The sequence below is a fragment of the Nycticebus coucang genome, chromosome 5 (genome assembly GCF_027406575.1).
Source record: "Nycticebus coucang isolate mNycCou1 chromosome 5, mNycCou1.pri, whole genome shotgun sequence".
Taxonomy (NCBI): domain Eukaryota; kingdom Metazoa; phylum Chordata; class Mammalia; order Primates; family Lorisidae; genus Nycticebus; species Nycticebus coucang.
In genome coordinates, this window is record NC_069784.1 from 120,518,895 (window position 1) to 120,538,493 (window position 19,599).

The window sequence follows — 19,599 nt, forward strand, 5'->3', positions numbered from 1 at the left end:
AGTAACTTGAAGTGTCTGAGTGATGAGTAACTTTCAGTGTCTGGTAGAATTATCAGTTAAACAAAATCCTCTGCCTCCTTTGATGCAGCCAGGCTCAAGTAGCACTTGATCTGTTCTGTTCTTATGGCATTTATCAGAGATCTTGCATATATTTACTTGTTTACACGCCTTATCTCACCTACCAGATTCTAAGTTCTTTAGGGTAAGATCGCTATCAGATTTATCTTTGCATCACCCACAGTGCCAGCAGACCTGGAAGACTCCTAATTAGGGACTGTTAAATGAATGAAGTGCATGTATAGTTATACCCATTTTAAGTTAATCCTTTTAATTTTATTTGACTTCTACGTAGAAAATCATGAAAAGGAAGGAAGCTGAGCTGGACATTTTATAAAGAAAATTCTCTTTGGGGACTCCCTCCTCCCCTTCCCCAAACACTGAGGAAGGGAGGAGACTTTCATTTTATTACTAACAAAAGGCTAGTGAATTTTCTCTCCAGAAAATTCATTTAAGGCCCCTAGTGGTTTAACGTTTACTGCCGCTAAATGAACTCTCAAATATTCAGCCAGTAATAAGCTAAAGCTCGTTTATCAATCATCCTTGCCTCTTAATTTACACGAACTAGGAATTTAGGTTGCAGTCTTTTACTTTCTCCTCCCACAGGCACACAGGGAAAGAAATGTGTAAATAAGAAAAATGCACACACAGCACAAACCCATTTCTTCCCCAGATATATTTTGGCCAACCCCTCAAGCTCGAGAAACAGGCTCGGTAACAGATGTGTTTGTGTGCGTATATTGAAAAAATAGAAGAAGAAGGTACTCTCAAACGCTACTCGCAATATCAACCAATATAAAAAGAAATTTCACGTCTCGTTTTTCATAACATTAAAAAAGACTCTAAGAAAATGATGTACAATCAATCTACCGCTGGAACTAGGACCAAAAAATAGGCAGCGTCAGCAAACTGAGACGGACCGAGTTGGGGGTGGGAGGCAGACGGAGGTCGACCTCTCACCAAAAGAAATCGTCCCAGCTAGACAGCAGGTTTGCCCAGACGGGCGTGGTTACATTTTCTGACAATTTGAAGAAAGGGAATTGTGTTTGCGCGAGGCATCCAATTCTAGCTGCGGGCTTTGGGCTCCCGGCACGCACCGTTCACTCCGGGGGCCGCGCCGGGCGCACCTCCCCAGCCCGCAGCGCGCACAGCCGGGCAGCTGCGGGCTGGGAGGGCGCGCAGGGCTGGCGCTGATTGACGGGGCGCGCGGTCAGGTGACCCAGGGCGCCAAGTTCCCGGAGCGGTGCCTGTGGTGGCCGCAGGGGGCCGGCTGAGGCCGAGCCGGGAGCGGAGATGGGCTGGTCTCCGGAAACTAAGTTGCCAGGCCGGCGGGAGAGCCGAAGGGGAGCGGGAGCGGCGGCGGCCCGCAGGTCCAGGCCTCCTCGGGAGACCGAATCCCCGCTGCCCCGGCGTGAGCTTCTCCCCAGGGGGGCGGTGGCGCGAGACCGATTGGTCCTGCGCCGCACCCTCCCTCCGGTGCCATCTGAGCTCTTTTCCAACAAAGGGGCAGGCCGGCGGCCGGGAGGAGGAGCGGGAGGAGGAGGAGCCGCCGCAGGAGCCAGGGGCTCTCGCGCACAAAGTTGTGGAGTCGCCTGTGCTCGGAGGCGGGGAGCGGCCAGCTGCTGCCGGCCGCGGGCTTTCTCCCGCCGCGGGGCGAGGAGGAGCCTCCGGGTCCCGAAGCCGATTGGGGGATCGCGGGGAGCGGTGCCCCCCTTCTTTTGGGTCATTTCTGCAGACGGAAAACTCGCTAGTGTTTGGCAAACTTGGTGCCTGCGCTCCCGCTCCAGGTTCACGCTTTGACTGTTTTGTTTTTGGCGGAACTACCAGGCAGGAAGATTGCACAAGTCAGGGGCGTTTTCAGTAGGGTGTCAGTTTTTTTTCTTTCGGATCTTGTCTGTTTCTCCACGTTTCATTTTTTTTTTTCACTGAACTCACATCACACACACCCCCGAGACTACTACGACCCAAACAAGTCCCGAGCAGCCCTGGCTGGCTCGGGGCGCGGCGGCCTCGGAGAGCAGGTAAGCCGGTGCATTATTGAAGCCCGGGGCTGGGTAATGTGACCAGAGTCCCGAGGGAACGGGCGGGGGCCGGGAGGAGGATGGATTCCTTCTGCTGCTGCTTCTCAAGTCTCTGAGTCGAGGATGTAACCAAGTTTTGAGTGCACTTTCCTTGGAACCTAAGGGGAGCTCTCCGCAACGGAAGAGAGAAACGTGAAGAGAGCTCGGGCCAGGAGGTCCTAGGAATGTGCTATCAGCGAACGACCCAGACTTCTCGGACTGGTTTTGTGCTGCCTCCTTGCTCCCACAACCCTGCTCCCGGCCGGGATGAGAGGGTCGCGCGTTTGTGCCGCGCGCAGTGCAGGGCGCTGGGCCAGTGATCTCCAAGAGGGGACGTGGCCTCTTAGGAGAGCCTGTCACACACACCCCGGCCCGGGAAGGCGGGGCTCGGGCGGTGTCCGCAGGGAGAGGGTGATCAGAGGGTGGCTGTGTGGTTGCTTTCCAGATGGCCGCCCCACAGGGAACGTGCTCCACCTCTGGGTGGTTGCTGCTCCCGAGGGTGGGGCTGGGAAGAGTGTGGCGCGATCACCAGCACCCTGCCAGTGGCCCTGGATAGAGGTTAAAGGCACCAGGGCGAAATGGGGGAGTAGTCTGCAGTCTACCCTTCTCGTTTCCCCACTTTTGGCATCGCTTGCTGTAACTGACAAGGTAATTCAAGCCCCCCGTTGGCCCCAGGTCCAAAGCGCTGGTTGCCCAAGGCCACTTACAAAACCAACAAAGCACCAATTGTAGGCTGTGCAACTTTCAGATGGCGCGTTGTTAAAAGAGATTTTCCCCCAAGCCCCAGATTACCAAAGGGAGTCGTTCAAGGGTATTTTCAAGGGAAGGAGAGAATGTGCCTGACCTCCAAGAGCCTTGGGACTCGCACTTTGTTTTTCAGTGAATTGGAGAGCCTTGGGTCTGACTTCCTGGCCTCGCTCTCTGTGCTGTCCAGGGAAGGCCTCCTCTTTCTCAGGCTTCAGGTCACTTAGGTCACGGGGCCACGCAGGTCAGTTCCCCATGCCGGGCTTGGGAGGGTCACTGCACGGATCGCCCTGGCCAGAGCGCACGGAGTTCGAGGGGAGGCCGGAACAGCCGCGCTCCTGGCCTCGGGGGCCCGCAGCAGTGGCCTTATCTATTCCTTTGTAAATTGCCCCAGTCTCAGGCAGTCGGGCTGGCCACCCCTCCGGACTGGTTGCGGGTGGGCGTTGGGGGAGACGCAGGCTGCGGATGGCGCAGGGTCGGGCGAGCGCTGGAGGAATGCGAAGCTCGTGGGTACCTCAGCGATCAGGACCAGGAGCCATTCCCCGCCCCCTTTACCAGCTTGTAGGAGACCGACAAGACAGCTCTTTAACTCTCCTAACCACAGTAGTATTAACCTTCCCTGGAGCGCTTCCGTGTGTGAACGGCAGTTCTTGGTACTCAGCGATTTCTTTTACTATGTTTCAAGCAGAGTGGCAAACTCTTGTCCCCTTGTCTTCACTTCTACTGTCTTGTATTCCGCGTTTTGGTTCCTGAGTGAAAGAACAGTTTTTGCCCAAAGACTTAACATTGCACTCCCAGCATAATGGACATTGGTGTGTGTGTGTGTGTGTGTGTGTGTGTGTACACATACATATATATGGTGTATATATTATATATAGTCTAATTCTCAAAATTTAACAAATTAAAACATTTTTGCCCTTAAGACTATCTATCCTCTTGTCTTTTTCACCTTAGCTTTATTGCCACATGTTATTTTGCCTTCTGGTCCATACAACATCCAGAAATGTTCTGAAGGAGTTGGTGAATGCAGAGTTGAGTGAATTGATTTGAGTGAGAAATAGCTGGCTAAACTTTCTGGAACATCATTTTCAGGTAAAGGAAATCTAGGGCAGTGGTAACAATGGATTACAATTGTATAGGGCTTAATGTAGTACAAGCAGTCCCAGGTTGTGAATAAGATAGGTTCTGTAAATTTGTTCTTATGTTGAATCACTATGTAAGTTACCTGTCATAGCCCCCATTCATAAGTGGGAGCTACCCTTAAATTGAATGTTTGTAATTCCAGGACTGCCTGTATCTTATTCGTTTATAATCAATTTCTCATGTAGAGTTTTGTGGGAGATCACATTCCCTCCATCTCAGAGGTGTGGAAGTGGAGGGTCATGTTAGGACACACCCTCGTGTGAAACTTTGTTGCTGCAGTCGTGGATGATTTAGAAGGAGGTGTCCTTTGCCTTGTGTTACTCAAACTGGAGGCTTCAGGCCATTAGTGGCAACAAGATGTCAAAGGCCATCCCTGTTTAAATGGTCGTTGTTTATTCTCCCTTCTCCTTATTTTTTCCTTGCCCTCTGGTCACCTTTTCTGCTGTACCTTTGCAGCAGGTAAGGGATTTTCATTATAAAAAAGAGAAAAAAAATGAAAGTTATCTTAACAAAAGTGGCAAGTAAAACATTATAATGAAGCATGACTGCTCATGTGCAAATGAAATGAAGTCCTGTGTCAACAGTTGACTTTTTAGTGGAGTGGACAAAGGCTTTGGGCAGCATTGAAGTGGAGACTCTTGGGTAAGACCAATTGTGAAAGGAAGCATTAGACTTATATTTTAAAGGGAATACTCTGTAGTTTTTTCCAGGAAAGAGAATTTTCTTTAGGCAAACCTAATTTCCATATACAATCTTCTGAACAGAGTTTTTGGTTCTTGAATATGATGAAGTACATTTAAGAACTTAGCAATCAGCTGGGCATGGTGGCTCATGCCTATAATCCAAGCACTCTTGGAGGCCTAGGCTAGTGGATTGCTTGAGCTCAGGAGTTAGAGACCAGCCTCCACCAGAGTGAGACCCAGTCCCTACTACAAATAGGGTGACTGTATTTTCAGTTACTCAGGAGGCTGAGGCAACGGGATCACCTGAGCCCCAGAGTTTGAGGTTGATAGTGAGCTATGATGCCAGGGAACCCCACCCACGGCATGCAGTGAGACTCTGTTTCAAAAAGAAAAAAAAAAAAAAAGAAGAACTTAGCAATCTTTTACAGTTATATACCTGAACAAAGGAATTTAATCATATAATAACCCATAAATTCTTAACAGTAGTAGAGCCACATAAAAAATGAAAAAAGGTTTTTATATTCTCATAAAACCTGTCAGATTGATGATCCAATCCTGTATATCCAACTGCCCTTTGTCATCTCCACTTATATATCTCAGAGGCACCTCAAATTCAGCAAGTCCAAACCACATGCTTTCTCCTGCTGGCTGCCTCCAGTTTTCCCCAGCCCGGTGGATCAGCCCACTCACCCAAGCCAGAACGGGGGCAGCATTTTGCATGTAGTGTCCTGAACCTCTGAAGTCCTGAACCCAACCCTATTGCCCTTCTTTACTGAAAATTGAAATATTTCATATATTTACCCATTTCTTTTCATCTACCTTTATTTAGGCCATGGTTGTTTCCTGCCTATAACATTATTTTATAATGGAAAGAACAGCACAGTAACTACCCAGGTACCTTTTAACTAGTTTCCTCACTTTGCAATATTTGTTTCATATCTCTCTCCTCCAGGCATCTCTCTCCCTCACACTATATGTCCATGCATGTGTACATACATACATGTATCAACATATATACTGATCTAGATAGATATGTGCTACCCTATGTGAACTGAAGTTAGAGATATTGTCACACTTCACTGCTAAATATTTTGTCATGTGTTTCTTATACTCCAAGATATTCCCCTGCATAACAATGCCATTCATTAATGTTAAAAAATTTTAACCCTGATATAATGTTGTCTAAAACACAGTCCAAGTTCAGATTTTTCAAATGATACTGTAAAATATTTTACTCTTTAAAATTCTTAATTTAATCACATATTACATTTAGTCTCCTTTAATCCACAGAGTTCTCTCCCTGTTTTCATGACACTGCCCATTTGAGAAGCCCCAGGCCATTTGTTTTGAAAACTATCCATAGTCCAGATTTGTCGGCTGTGAGAATCTTCATGTTTAACATTTTGTCAAGGAGATAGTCTATTCCATGGCATTACATGGTGCCCCGTTGTTACTTATGTGAAGTTTGATCACTTGGTTAAGGTTAGGAATTTTTCCCCAACATATTATTATGAAAAATTCCCAAATATACAAAAGAGTTGAAAGACATTTTCATTGAGTGTCCATATATGCATGGCCTGCGTTCCTTAATTAGCATTTGCTGTATTTTGCCATAGTTTCCACTGTCCATATATTAGTCTGGTCTACCTATAAGCCACAATGATCAAAAGGCCAATCTGGTCATGTCCATTCCCTGCTTAAAACTGTCTGCTGGCTCCCTATTATTCTTCAGACAAAGACCAAAAGCCTTACTTAGCATGGTCTCTGAGGCCCCTGACCCTGATCTTGTCTGTTCTACCTCACCTAGTTCAGCTGTCTTCTATCTAAAAACACTGTCCTGTGCTCAGCTCTCTGACTGCTCCATCATTCTTACTACCGCTTTATAGAGGAACCTCTTACCTTTCTCTTTTCCCTTTTTTTTTTTTGTAGTTTTTGGCCAGGGCTGGGTTTGAACCCACCAGCTCCGGCGTCTGGGGCCGATGCCCTACTCCTTTTAGCCACAGGTGGCGCCCCCACTTCCTTTTTTGACTAAATTCTTGTTGTCCTTGCAGGCTTAGCTCAGGTGTCACTTCTTTCAGAAGGCTTCTCTAATTGCCCGGGGCAGGTCAGACTCCTCTGCTGTATGCTCTTATTACTCTATATATCTCCCTTGTACATTTGCAGTCTATGAGTATGGTAGTGAAGTCATTCATTACATAATTAATTGCTTAGTGTCTGTACGTTCCATCACGGCAGAGGCAGTGTCTCTTGTTGATAGTCATATGTCCATTACTTGGATCGGTTCTTTACACATGGTAGGCATTCAATAAATAGGTGATTAATGAGGCCAGGCGTGGTGGCTTGCACCTATCATCTCAGCATGTTGGGGGTTTGAAACAGGAGGATTGCTTGAGAGCAAGAATCTGAAATCGGCTGAGCAACATAGTGAGATAATATCGCCTTAAAAAAAAAAAACCAGAATGATCAGCAGAGGGGTGGTGGTGGCACACATCTGTAGTCCCAGCTACTGAAGAGTCTGAGGCAGTGGTGGGACTGCAAGCTAATACAACCTTTTTGGAAGGAAGTATGGAGAACCCTCTAACCACTCAAGTTAGACCTCCTGTTTGATCCTGCAATCCCATTACTGGGCATCTACCCAGAAGGAAAAAATCCTTGTATCATAAGAACACTTGCACTAGACTGTTTACTGCAGCTCAATTTACAATCGCCAAAATGTGGAAACAGCCTAAATGCCCACCAACCCAGGAATGGATTAACAAGCTGTGGTATATATACACCATGGAATACTATTCAGCCATTAAAAAAAAATGGAGACTTTACATCCTTTGTATTAACCTGGATGGAAATGGAACACATTATTCTTTGTAAAGCTTCATAAGAATGGAGAAGCATGAATCCTATGTACTCAATTTTGATATGAGGACAATTAAGGACATGGTGGGGGGTGGGGGAAGAAGAGAGTAGAGAGAGAAAGAAGGAGGGAGGGGTGGGGAAAGGAAGAGCAGAGAGAGGGAAGGAGGGAGGGTGGGTGGGACCTTGGTGTGTGCCACACCTTTTGGGGGTAAGACACAATTAGTAAGAGGGACTTTACCTAACAAATGCAATCAGTGTAACCTGGTTTCTTGTACCCTCAATGAATCCCCAACAATAAAAAAAAAAAAAAAAAAGTCTGAGGCAGGAGGATTGCTTGAGTCCAGCAGTTCAAGGTTGCAGTGAGCCATGATTGAGCTACTGCACTTCAATGAGAGCAATAGAGCAAGACCCTATCTCTAAAAAAAAAATTGCTGAATGAATAGTTACTATGTATAATTGTATATAACTATAGGAGGTTGGACAATTAAGTTCCTGAACTCATCCTAGAAAAAGTGCTACATTACCTCCCTGCTGAAGACCCTACAATCATCTTTGGAGTACTCTCCCTGGGAAGTTATGTACTGGCACTAGTACCTAGTCCACCCTTCTAAGCAATTTTGGAACTGAGAGCTGTCATTATACAAGGTCTGACAGTTAAGTTCACACAAAAAAGTTCTTTGAAGGGTGGACTAGGTGCTGGCCTTGGCGAACAGTGTCCCAAAGGGAATACTTCAAAGGTGACCATAGTGTTATTTCAACAGTGAAGTAGGTAGCATTTTTTCCTAGGAAAGAGTTCACAAACTTAATTGTCTGGACTCCTATATTAAAAAAATACGTTTTTTTCAAGTCAGTACTTTCCCTTTTCTTTTTAGGTATTGATGTCAAACTGAACTCCTGTGGAAAGTTGAAAGTCTTAAAAAGAGGACTTGGAAAAGTTTTTGGATTACACTGAAACTCAGCCAAGATGGCCAAGTATGGAGAACACGAAGCCAGGCCTGATGATGGGCAGAACGAGTTCAGTGACATCATCAAGTCCAGATCTGGTAGGTGGTGGAAGCTCGAGACAGTTAGGCATTTTTATATATAAGCTACTTAGGAGACATAGGTTCCTTGGCTTGTTTTGCATTGTTAAATTGTGAGGCAAACTTCTATTAATAAACTTCATTCTGGTGAATGACTGTTATTTTGTAGAAAAGTAATATAATGTCTTTGTATTCTATCTTACTTTCTCAGCCCAGTTTTGTCTTGTTTGTTGACAGGGCTTGCTACTTGCAGCTGAATGCTATTCATTTATAAGACCACCCCATTAAAATATGAAAGGATAGCTGAGCATTTTTTGCATATATTTTCTGGAAATTGAAGGGATTATATGCTTAAAGTAGGATGTGCCATAGTTCCTGGAAGGAAAGATCTCGCAATTTCATTCTCTTACTATATATCCTCACCTCTATCCCTGTTAGTGGCCATTACTCGGCCAATAGTTGTCCTCCTACCTTGAATCTTCTTATTCCAAAGGTAACGTTTTCACTGAGGTAATCTAATAAACTAGACTAAGATGGATTAATGGTTTTCATATGGACATTTAAATTGGGGACCTCACCATCCCCCTCTTCTGATCTTTATGTAACTAAGTGTTTTTTTTTTTGTGCGATTTTTGCCCGGGGCTGGGTTTGAACCTGCCACCTCTGGCATATGGGGCTGACGACGCCCTACCCTTTTGAGCCACAGGCACTGCCCATAACTGTTTCTTAACTCTGGCTGTACAAATGTCTCAACTGGGGAGTTTTTAAAAATGCAGATGCATTGGCTCCACTCCAGACCTATTGAATAAAATTGTTTGTATTTTTAAAAAGCTTCAAATATAATTCTGGGACAGGCTTGAAAGGGAGATATTTTTGAGCAGGCAGGGCCTTTCTGAACTTTGAAAATTACACAGAACTCCACTATGGGTGTGAGCACTATACTTAAGTAACTTTGAGAACTACTTTGAGGTATAACATTATATCTAGTGTCACTTGAAAAACAAAAAAGGAACCCAAAGCTGTTTTACTGTGTGAGCCATCTTTGTATTATGTTTGGAGTTTATTTCTCATTCTTTGAAACTATAGAAATTTATACTAAAACTAATATCTAAATGAATTGTCATAGAGTACACATTTTGCTTCATGAGACTGGCATTGGTTGATTAGTAGAGATTTTGGTTATTAGAGATTTGGCCGCAAATATTTTGTGACTGTTGTGTAGCTTGAAGGATCCTTTGGAATTGCAGCTTCATATCCAGTCAGTCATTGTAAGAGTTCAGTATTGAGGGATTGATTAGGCCATACTAGTTTCCCAATATTTTCGAAGAATACTTGAGAATATTCTATTTCTCTAAAATTCTTTCTGGTTTGTTCCATTTCTCTAAAATTCTTTTTGTTTCTAATGTTTTATTAGTACAAAATACTATGTAAATATAAGGGATTATTAATGTCCTTAAGAGTACAGAATATATATTCAGAAATACGTCAATACAATAAAGAGGAAAATGAAAGAGAGGCAGTACAGTGTCTCTGTAATGGCCATGTTCTATAAATTCTTAGGAGTTCTATTCTTAAATAGCTTTCTGAGTCAACCTCCATTATAGCTAGACCTTTGATATTTATAACTTGTACGTTATTCATGTCCATAAAAGAGTAATCATATAAGTTTAAAAATACTGTGTATATGTGATGAGCACAGAAACTTACAAACTACTCTTTAAAGGTAAAATTATTATTTAAAAAGGCTGACAAATCTCATATACTTAGGGGAACGTTTGCTATATTTTTAACAAATGCATATCAATTAGCCAAGTAATTCTATTTCTAGAATTTTTCCATAAACAGAACTTAAAAATGTACATTCAAGAAGATGATCACAGTATCATTTATAATAGAAAAAATTGGAGACACCGTAACTCTCTAATATTGGGGATTGGTTTGGTTATGTTTTCCAGAATATTTTGAAAGGATCACAAGTTCTAGGATTGTTAATGTGTAATTGAAAAAAACATGTCATGGTCAAACAACTTTAGGAAAATACTGTTGTAAGACTGCTCTGTTTCTTTACTGTAGTGCATCTGAGCAGATCATACAGCATCTCAGTGGACCTAATTAGAGTATAACCATAAAGTGGAAGATTATACATTCATAAAAAGTGATATGGATGGGTATACATATGGATATGGAAATATGGTCTTGATATAGTAAATAAAAATATATGTTATCTGAAAAGTTATTATTTTTACAAAAACTGGTATATTATACACTAAAATATTAGTTGTGGTCATCCTGACATTTGGAGATTATTATTTTTCTCCTTTTGCCTATGTGAGTTTTCTAAACTTCTTTACTGAACCTATATTACTAAGTTCTCATATTTTTTAAGACTATCAAATTGTTTAGAATGTTAATGTCAAGCTTATGACTATTATTTTTTTTTTTGGCACCTACTTCAAAACACATTGAAAGTTTAGCTGTTGCATACCTGAGCTATCAGTCACATTCTTTGGGCTGGATAATGTTGCAAAAGCTAGTAGATAATTTGGATTTGAATGGGCCTATTAGCTCTCATTTTGCTTTCTTGAAGGCATTTTTTGGATTATTTTAAGGTAAGTGCTTAGTATACAGGGGTAATAGCTCAGGATACTCCAACATTTATATTGGATTATCCCTATTTTCAGGGATTTTTTTGTTAGATTAAGTCATAGGAATCGTCAACGTATAATATATGGTTTTGAAGACCCTCCTCTGACATGTTCTATGCTGGATTTGTTGCTTTTTCATTTCTTAAAAAGGAATATTTTCTTATAGGGGAATTTTGATTCTAATCTGCTTCTTCAGATTTCTTTGGGGGATGGTTGGGAGGTAGGAGGATGGAGATGGCAGTGGAAGAAAACTAATGTTGAGAGTGCATTGATCAATTTAATCTTGGTTTGTGAAGATTCTTCTTTATCCTCTCCAAATCTTTAAGTTTGGGCTGTCAAAAAGCCTGGCAGAATAAAAACATATGCATTTTATGATTAATAATTTGGATTGTTCACATCATGCTCATTCAGTATTGGTTTCATGCTGTGTGTGAGGTTTTCAAAATTGTATTTATTTAAAGCCATTTCCACCAACTAAACAAATGCGAAGTTATCAAGGGTTGATAATGAAGTAGTTTCATGAATATAAAAGCCATACATTTATTTATGATTGCAGTGTATTTGCCTTGGATTTGATCTTCAATGATCAAGGGTTTGGGGTTGTGTAAATGTAGACCTTTCTTTCTCTAACTTAAAAGCATGTAAATCAAGTTTGTCACCAATGAGTGTATAAGGCTAGAAAATTATGTTTTCTCTTCTTGTCTAATCCTGAGATCTAAATTTTTATTTGTTTTTATTTTTTAGAGATAGGGTCTTGCCCTGTCATCCAGGCTGTAGTGCTGTGGTATGATCATAGCTCACTGAAGCCTCAAACTCCTGGGCTCAAGGGATCCTCCTGCCTCAGCCTCTTGACTAGCTGGGACTACAGTCACTCACCACCATGCCTGGCTGATTTAAAAAAAAAATTTTGTAGAAATGGGATCTTGCTATGTTGCCCAGGCTGGTGTCAAACTGCTGGCCTCAAGTGACTCTGCCACTGTGTGCTAGGATTACAGGCGTGGCCACTGCATCCTGTCTCTGGGATCTAATTGTTGAGGGAACCTTAGGCGCCACCTAATCCAGCCATGCCTGTGACACCCTCACTCTGCCTCTGTTTGCACACCTCCAATGATGGGATCTCACCAGTAAGGATGATAATGATAATTCTAGCATGTTACACTTACTGAATACATTCTGTACACAGATGGTGGAGTTAAGAGTTGAATCCTCACAAGCACCATTTTACATTTGACAAACATAAGCCACTCTGAAGTAATTTGCTGCCCTGGCCTTCTTCCTATTTCTCCAAAGGTTCAGTTGTGCCTGTCTCAGGGCCTTTGCACATTTTTCCTCTTTTAATCTTTGCCTGGCTGGTTCCTCGCTGTCATTAAATGAAAGCTTAAATGTTTCTGCCTTTAAGGGAGCTTCCCTCCTGACTTCAGAAAGTAGCTCTGCCAGTCACTCCTGATTGCACTGCTATATTTAAGTTCCCTATGTTGTTCTTATTGCTAAATGGTGCTTTTGCTGGTGTGTTTGATAGTATCATTCCCACTAGAATTTAGCTACTTAAGAGCAGGGACCAGTATATCTCTGGTACCAAGCGCAGTCCTTAGTTTATAATAATTGGTAAGCAATTTACCTATTATTCAATGAAAAATCTGCAGTTTGGAAGTGCCTGAGGTGGGATTAGAACTCAGGTGATCTCACTCCAGAAACCCTGCACTTGACCTCCATGGAGTGCCCAGTCTCCCAATTTACAAGGCAGTTTATTCTGTTGTTGCTAGATGATTTTTCTTCATTTTGTGTCTAATTCTGTCTCTTAAAAATTTGCATTCTGGCTTGGCACCTATACTCAAGCAGCTTAAGTGCCAGACACATACACTGGAGCTGGTAGGTTTGAATCCAGCCTGGGCCCGCCAAACAACAATGACAACTATAACCAAAAAAATAGCTGGGCATTGTGGTGGGTGCCTGTAGTCTCAGCTACTTGGGAGGCTGAAGCAAGAGCATCTTTTAAGCCCAAGAGTTTGATGTTGCTGTTAGTAGTGATGCCACGGCACTCTACCCAGAGTGACAGCTTGAGACTGTCTCAAAAAAAAAAAAAAATTGCATTCTATTAACAGTATTTAAACAGCCTTTCTGTCTTTTCCTGCCTAGTTAGCAAGATTGGGACCCTGAGCAGGGAGGCAGAGCTTCTTTGGACCCCTGGCTGGCATCACAGCCCTGCCAGCAGACACGACCCACTGCTGCTGGGCCTGGCGTGGCCTTCTTTGATTTTTGGCTCTGGTGTCTGCCATTCTCTGTTGAGCATTTACAAAGAGGAAAATACCAAAGGACAGGCAGTCCTTTGGGTGGAAGATAGAGAATTGATAATCTGTTTCTGACGTGAATTCCCTTTTCTCTTTTCCTCTGACTGCTGCTCAAGGCTGTTAACTGGCCCAAGTTAAAGAATGCAGTGGATCTCAGATGCCCTGACATTTGGCACAGTTTAGGTCCTGGTCTGACGCCCAAATAGGTATCTGTGATATTGAAAAGGTTGGTAGAGGTGTGTGGGGGAGGGAAGCAAAGTCAGGGTAAGGAAATAAAAATAAAACAAATTATTTAATATGGAACATATATACCTGGTTACATTTATAGCAAGCGTCTTGAAAATCTGCTATGTTTGCGATAAAGTAAACTTGCTTAACAAGATTCAGTTTTGTGAAAATTCTGAGGAGGATTACCTTGTTTATCTTTCCAAGGCCTTTCTTGAGGAAAGACAGTGTTTATGTTGTATTTAGGGAGTCATTGGTCTACTTCTTTCTCTTACATTTAAAGAACTATCTGTGAGGGGATTTTTCTGAACAGCTTAAGGGACGGTGAAAAATAGTTCATTTTGTGTTTCTCCTAAAGCTTTTCTTGGCTGGAATACCTGTGCTTTGAAGGAAAGTCTTTGAGCAGGTTGGTTTTTTTCCATGAGCCCTGGGGATTTGAGGTGATGGACAGTTAATGTGATGGAAATTCAACTCTGGGAGAGGAGGGCAGCTATTCTTGTGATGCCTGTAAAAATATTCTCCATGTTGTTACCTCATTATGCTGAAGTAGTGCAATTATAAGAAAGTTTTCTGTATTAATGTGATTCTCATGACCAGTTAGGATGGCTGTGAAAGCTTTATAGGAGATCCATTCACAACCGGAAAATGTGAATTGCTGAGAATGAAGGTAAGCAAAGGAAGTGCATTAATTATATAGACAGGATGGAAAACTCAATTTTTATTGAACCTTATTTGAACCCAGGAGTTTGAACTAGATGCTGATATGATGATTTTTCTGGGAACAAGAGAACATGCAAGACCATTTGAGCGGTCACGAATATTAGTTAAAATTTAATCTAAAGCAATGGAATAGGGTACTCAGGTGGTTTCAGATGTAGATTTTTCTCCCTCCCCCTTAAAACTCTGTGTGGAGCATGGGCATCAACTATGTCGTGTTTTTATCTTTTTGTATGGCTTAGCTGTTTAATAATAAATAGACTCAATTCAATATTTGAAATGTGACTCAGTGTGAGTTTTCCTTATGTACTCTCGAGATGCTGGTTTGTGCTGTGAGAATTAAAACGAGGTCTTCGACCTTTCACTTTTGGTTCCTCTGCCCCTGGATTGACACATGTGAACTCCAGGAGGGAGGTGAAGCATCCAGCTTCCGTGTAGCTCTCCGGCCTTTGCGCTTGTACCTTTGAATAGTCAAATATCTGAGGTTTATTTAAATCCTATGAGGCTTCTCTATCAGCAGCTCATTCTCTTGGCTCACTTAGTAAGGGGAAATATTTTGTATGCTCATCTCGCAGCTAAGATTGAGGTTTAGGATGGTACCACCTCACCTTCAATTAAAAAAAAAAAATTCAATTTCTTGGGCGGGGCCTAGTGACTCACACCTGTAATCCTGGCACTTTGGGAAGCTAGGCAGGAAGATCACTTGAGGCCAGGCGTTCCGGAACAGCCTGAGCAGGAGTGAGACTCTGCGTCTATAAAAAATAGAAAAAATTAGGCACAGCTGCATGGGAGGCTGAGGCAGGAGGATCTTTTGAGGTGGAGGTTTTGGTGAGCTATGATGCTGCCATTGTACCCTAGTCCAGGTGACAGAGTGAGACTTTGACTAAAAAAAAAAAAAAAAAAAAAAAGAAAAGAAAAATCAGTTTCTTAAAAAAGGAAAAATCAATTTTGTCTTTCACAGCATTGGAATGCAATAACATATAAAGAGTGAGAATAGTATTTTTTGTGTGAAAGTTTTCTAAGGAACTTTTTTTGGTGGATTGATGGCTAGTATTATTTATGCCTGGTTCAATAATCTTAACATTTAATTGTGTAGCAAAACTTTTTTTTTCAAAGAGCAGAAAAAAGTAAATAATGACATTTCTGATGTAGCAGAGAAATTCAATAAAAAACTTGATTTTGTGTCTCTAAAGTGGTTCAACTTTGAAATAAACATATCTACTGAAATTTCAAAAGTATTATCTGTTTGGATATTTTTCTCCAGTTCCATCATCTTAGTAGTTGAAAATACCTTCAATTCCATTTTCTCATTAAGTTTTTGGTATAGAATGTTTATGTGAAGAAGCTGGGGGAGGGATTGCATTTTGAGGTTGATACTAATTCACTGGTTCTCTTGCCCCTCAAAGGCTATGTAGGAGTCAGGCTATTTAACATTGATTTAGTCATTTTTAGATTTATGCGTATGCTTTTATTTTGAAAATTGAGATTTTTCTATTTTTATTTTTTAGAAACAGGGTCTTGCTGTGTCACCCAGGCTAGAGTGCAGTGGTGTGATCACAACCCCCTGTAGCCTTGAACTCCTAGGCTCAAGCAATTCACCCGCTTCAGCCTCCCAAGTAGCTGGGACTACAGGAACACATCATCAGGTGTGGCTACTTTTTGTGCTTTTTGTAGAGATGAAGTCTTGCCATGTTTTCTAGGCTGGTCTTGAACTCTTGACTTAAAGGGATCCTCTTACTTCAGCCTCCCACAGTGCTGGGAGGACAGATGTGAAAATTGAGTTTTGAGCTTGTCCTATGTGGATTTCCTAACTCAGGTTATATGCCAGAGCCAGCCTTCTGGAACCTGACTCAGATATGTGGAATGGTGTCCTGGCCTCTGGAGTCTTAATAAGTTTGGTGGTTTTTCAACTTAGTGGCTGTGATTGATAGACAGGGACAGCTGAGTCAAGTGTCTTAGAGCCCTGGTGACAGTGATCTGCATGTCAGAGGACCAAGGAGACCGCTAGTCAAATGCTTGTCATCACGTGTATTTAAAAAGACAATATATATCATGATTTGGGCATTTTTTTTCACTTACCCTGTATTTGAAGATTTTGGTTTATGCTGAGTAAAAGTAAAATGTAGGTCAGGAGAGTGATACAACTTGTTGCCTGCCTTTCTTATTGTGGCCCATTGAACCAGAAGATCAGACCAAAATACTGAGCACTGAAATGCTTCTTCAGGGAGCTCCTCAGTTGCTGCCTCAGTGTATTGAACCGCTTCCTGCTGAGAGCCTAATGTCACATCCTGAACACTTCCCTTCCTTCATATACAAGTATGGAGTCCTCTGGTCAATTCATCAGAAGAAATGTATTGTGTATATTTTGTAAGATGTTGTTTCCAACACATATGTGTTTTTGAGTCTTGGTGAGAAAACATTCTCTCTTCTGTCCTCTATGATAGTTTTCTCATCTTCTTTAAAGTCAGAGAAACATAATTACATATGTGTTTGCCTTTCTGTTTTTTAAAAATTCTAAATAGAGGACGGTGCCTGTGGCTCGGTGAGTAGGGCGCTGGCCCCATATGCCGAGGGTGGCAGATTCAAACCCAGTCCCGGCCAAACTGCAACAAAAAAATAGCCGGGCAGTGTGGCAGGCACCTGTAGTCCTAGCTTCTTGGGAGGCTGAAGCAAGAGAATCCGTAAGCCCAAGAGTTAGAGGGTGCTGTGAGCCATGTGACGTCACAGCACTCTACCCGAGGGTGGTGCAGTGAGACTCTGTCTCTACACACACACAAAAAAATTCTAAATAGAGCCAGGCGATGGTGGCTCATGCCTATAATCCTAACACTTTGGGAGGCTGAGGCAGGTGGGTTGGTTGAGCTCAGGAGTTCGAGACCAGCCTGAGCAAGAGCAAGACCCCATTTCTACGAAAAATAGAAAAAAAACTAGCCAGGAGTTGTAGTGGGTGCCTGTAGTCCCAGCTACTTGGGAGGCTAAGGCAAGAGGAAATCTTGAGCCCAGAAGTTTGAGGTTGCTGTGAGCTATGATGCCATGGCACTCTACCCAGAGCAACAAAGTGAGACGCTTTCTTTAAAAAAAAAAAAAAAAAAAAAATCTAAATAGATGACATATGGTACTTATGTTTTATATAGTAAAATAGATTTGAAACACAATAGTTTGCTTACCATTCTTTTAAGATGAATGAATTTTAACAGATGAAGTGATTTCTATGTCGAAGGTGAATTAAGGAATTAAATAATTTATGGATTACCATAGCATACTCCCAATGGAACTATGAAAAAATCCCAGAGATCTTGTGTTAACTTTATACTCCATTAACCAAATCCAATCAAACCAAACATGAACCCCAAACCTTATGTAAACCTTGGGTTATTTACAGTAATGTCTTAGAGTTCCAATCTTTACTCTCTTTGAAGATACAGGAAGGAATCTTCATGTCTTCATTGATAAAATAACCTTCAAGACGATTTGAGATACATAGTTTCTGCTCCTCATATCACAGCGTGGAATTTGAGATCATGTCTCAGAATTTAATGGCACCTGTTTCTGTGGCAGTTTTAAGATTGGGGATCAAAAAGGGAGCACCTGAGAAGGCCCATGTGGATCATAATCCGTGTGGGAATAGAAAGTTTTATGCAGAGTTCGGCCACCTTGAAATGTGGGGTTAAGGTTTAACGAGCCAGCCGGGAGGAGGCTTTTCAGATTTACTTAAAGCAAAGAGACAGCGAAATCTACCCCCAAACAGAGTCTTAAAAACGAAATTTCGGGGGCGGCGCCTGTGGCTCAGTCGGTAAGGCGCCGGCCCCGTATACCGAGGGTGGCGGGTTCAAACCCGGCCCCGGCTGAACTGCAACCAAAAAATAGCCGGGCGTTGTGGCGGGCGCCTGTAGTCCCAGCTACTCGGGAGGCTGAGGCAGGAGAATCGCTTAAGCCCAGGAGTTGGAGGCTGCTGTGAGCTGTGTGAGGCCACGGCACTCTACCGAGGGCCATAAAGTGAGACTCTGTCTCTACAATAAAAAAAAAACAAACGAAATTTCGGTTTAACTTGTTCACAATCCATTTGTCAAAGTGAATTGGTACATTGCCAGTGTTGAAATTGTTTTGTCTTTTAAATTTAAAATGCAAATATCAGCGTGGAGCTGAGGAAATGAATCTGAATCTTACTTGTGTCCAAGACTCCTGGCCTTGCCCACTGTTGGGGGGTTCTTGAATAAACCTCTTTGTGTCCCGTCACCCCATGCAGTTCTGCAGAGTGTAAAGATGTTTTTTGTGTGTTTTTACATGTGGTATGGTGCACTAAATGTGTAATATATCAGGCTCTTAATTATATCTTAACTCCCCCTTTAATACTGTTCATATAGAAAAATCAGAGTTGAATTAAGTTATTTTGACTTGCCTGTGCTTTTCTCAGATATGTGACCTGTTATAAGTCAGAAGAATGTTGCTATGTGGAGAACACACACGGGCTGGTTGTGGGTCTCCGGGTGGCAGTCTTGTTGGGCATTTGATGTAGGATGGCTCTTATTCTGGGGGACTTGGTATCAGGGCTCCTTGCTTGGAGAGGGGGACTCTCATGTATGTATATTCAAAGGAGACATTCAGGGGTGCCGAGTGCCCTCCCCCCTTTCTAGCAGCGCTGCCCCCCGCCCCTGGCTGGCCCTCTCCCCCGTCCATGTGGAGGAGGCACATGGCAGGTGAGCAGGTCTGCCTGTGGTTCTTTTCTGACCTCGGTGACTTTGCTTGTTTTGTTTTCTATGTTAGATTTTTCTTGCCGCGCCCCCCTCCCCCATGTTAAAACGTCTATTCTTCAAACAGCATAAATGCCACTGAGCATTCTGCTCCCCAATCCCCACGCCGAAGTCCATCTTTCCCCTGTCCACTCTTTCTTCCGGGGAGTGTGTGGATGGATGCTGTTCATTCATCAGCTCTCCGACGCTAGCCTTTAGCTTAGTCTCCACACAAGGTGAGTGCTCAGTAAAGGCTTGCTGTGCTCTCTGATTGCTGAACCGTGTGCATAGACTCATTCAATCAGCAGATGTTACTGTTCAGTCCTTGTTGCTAGATGCTGGGCTCAGAGGTGAGCAGGACTCACGTCTCGTCCTGAGCTGCTCTCAGGCTAGTTGGGAAGCGAGGCATCAACAGATACCCACACGTGAACC

The 19,599-nt window shown here is 42.8% G+C and overlaps 1 protein-coding gene across 5 annotated transcripts in view; it reads left to right on the forward strand.

The window, feature by feature from the left end:
- The first annotated feature begins 1,632 nt into the window (after positions 1-1,632).
- UTRN (utrophin) overlaps positions 1,633-19,599 on the forward strand; it is a 533,531-nt gene continuing 515,564 nt past the window's right edge. For 2 of the 5 annotated variants that reach the window (XM_053590883.1, XM_053590887.1), the window contains exons 1-2: positions 1,633-2,078; positions 8,413-8,583. In XM_053590883.1, the coding sequence (XP_053446858.1) occupies positions 8,505-8,583 (79 nt within the window). In that variant the 5' untranslated portion in view covers positions 1,633-2,078; positions 8,413-8,504. Of the gene's footprint in view, positions 2,079-2,724; positions 2,766-3,827; positions 3,954-5,554; positions 5,582-8,412; positions 8,584-19,599 lie in introns of those variants that run through there. The other 3 variants (XM_053590886.1, XM_053590884.1, XM_053590885.1) reach the window with 3 other exon arrangements.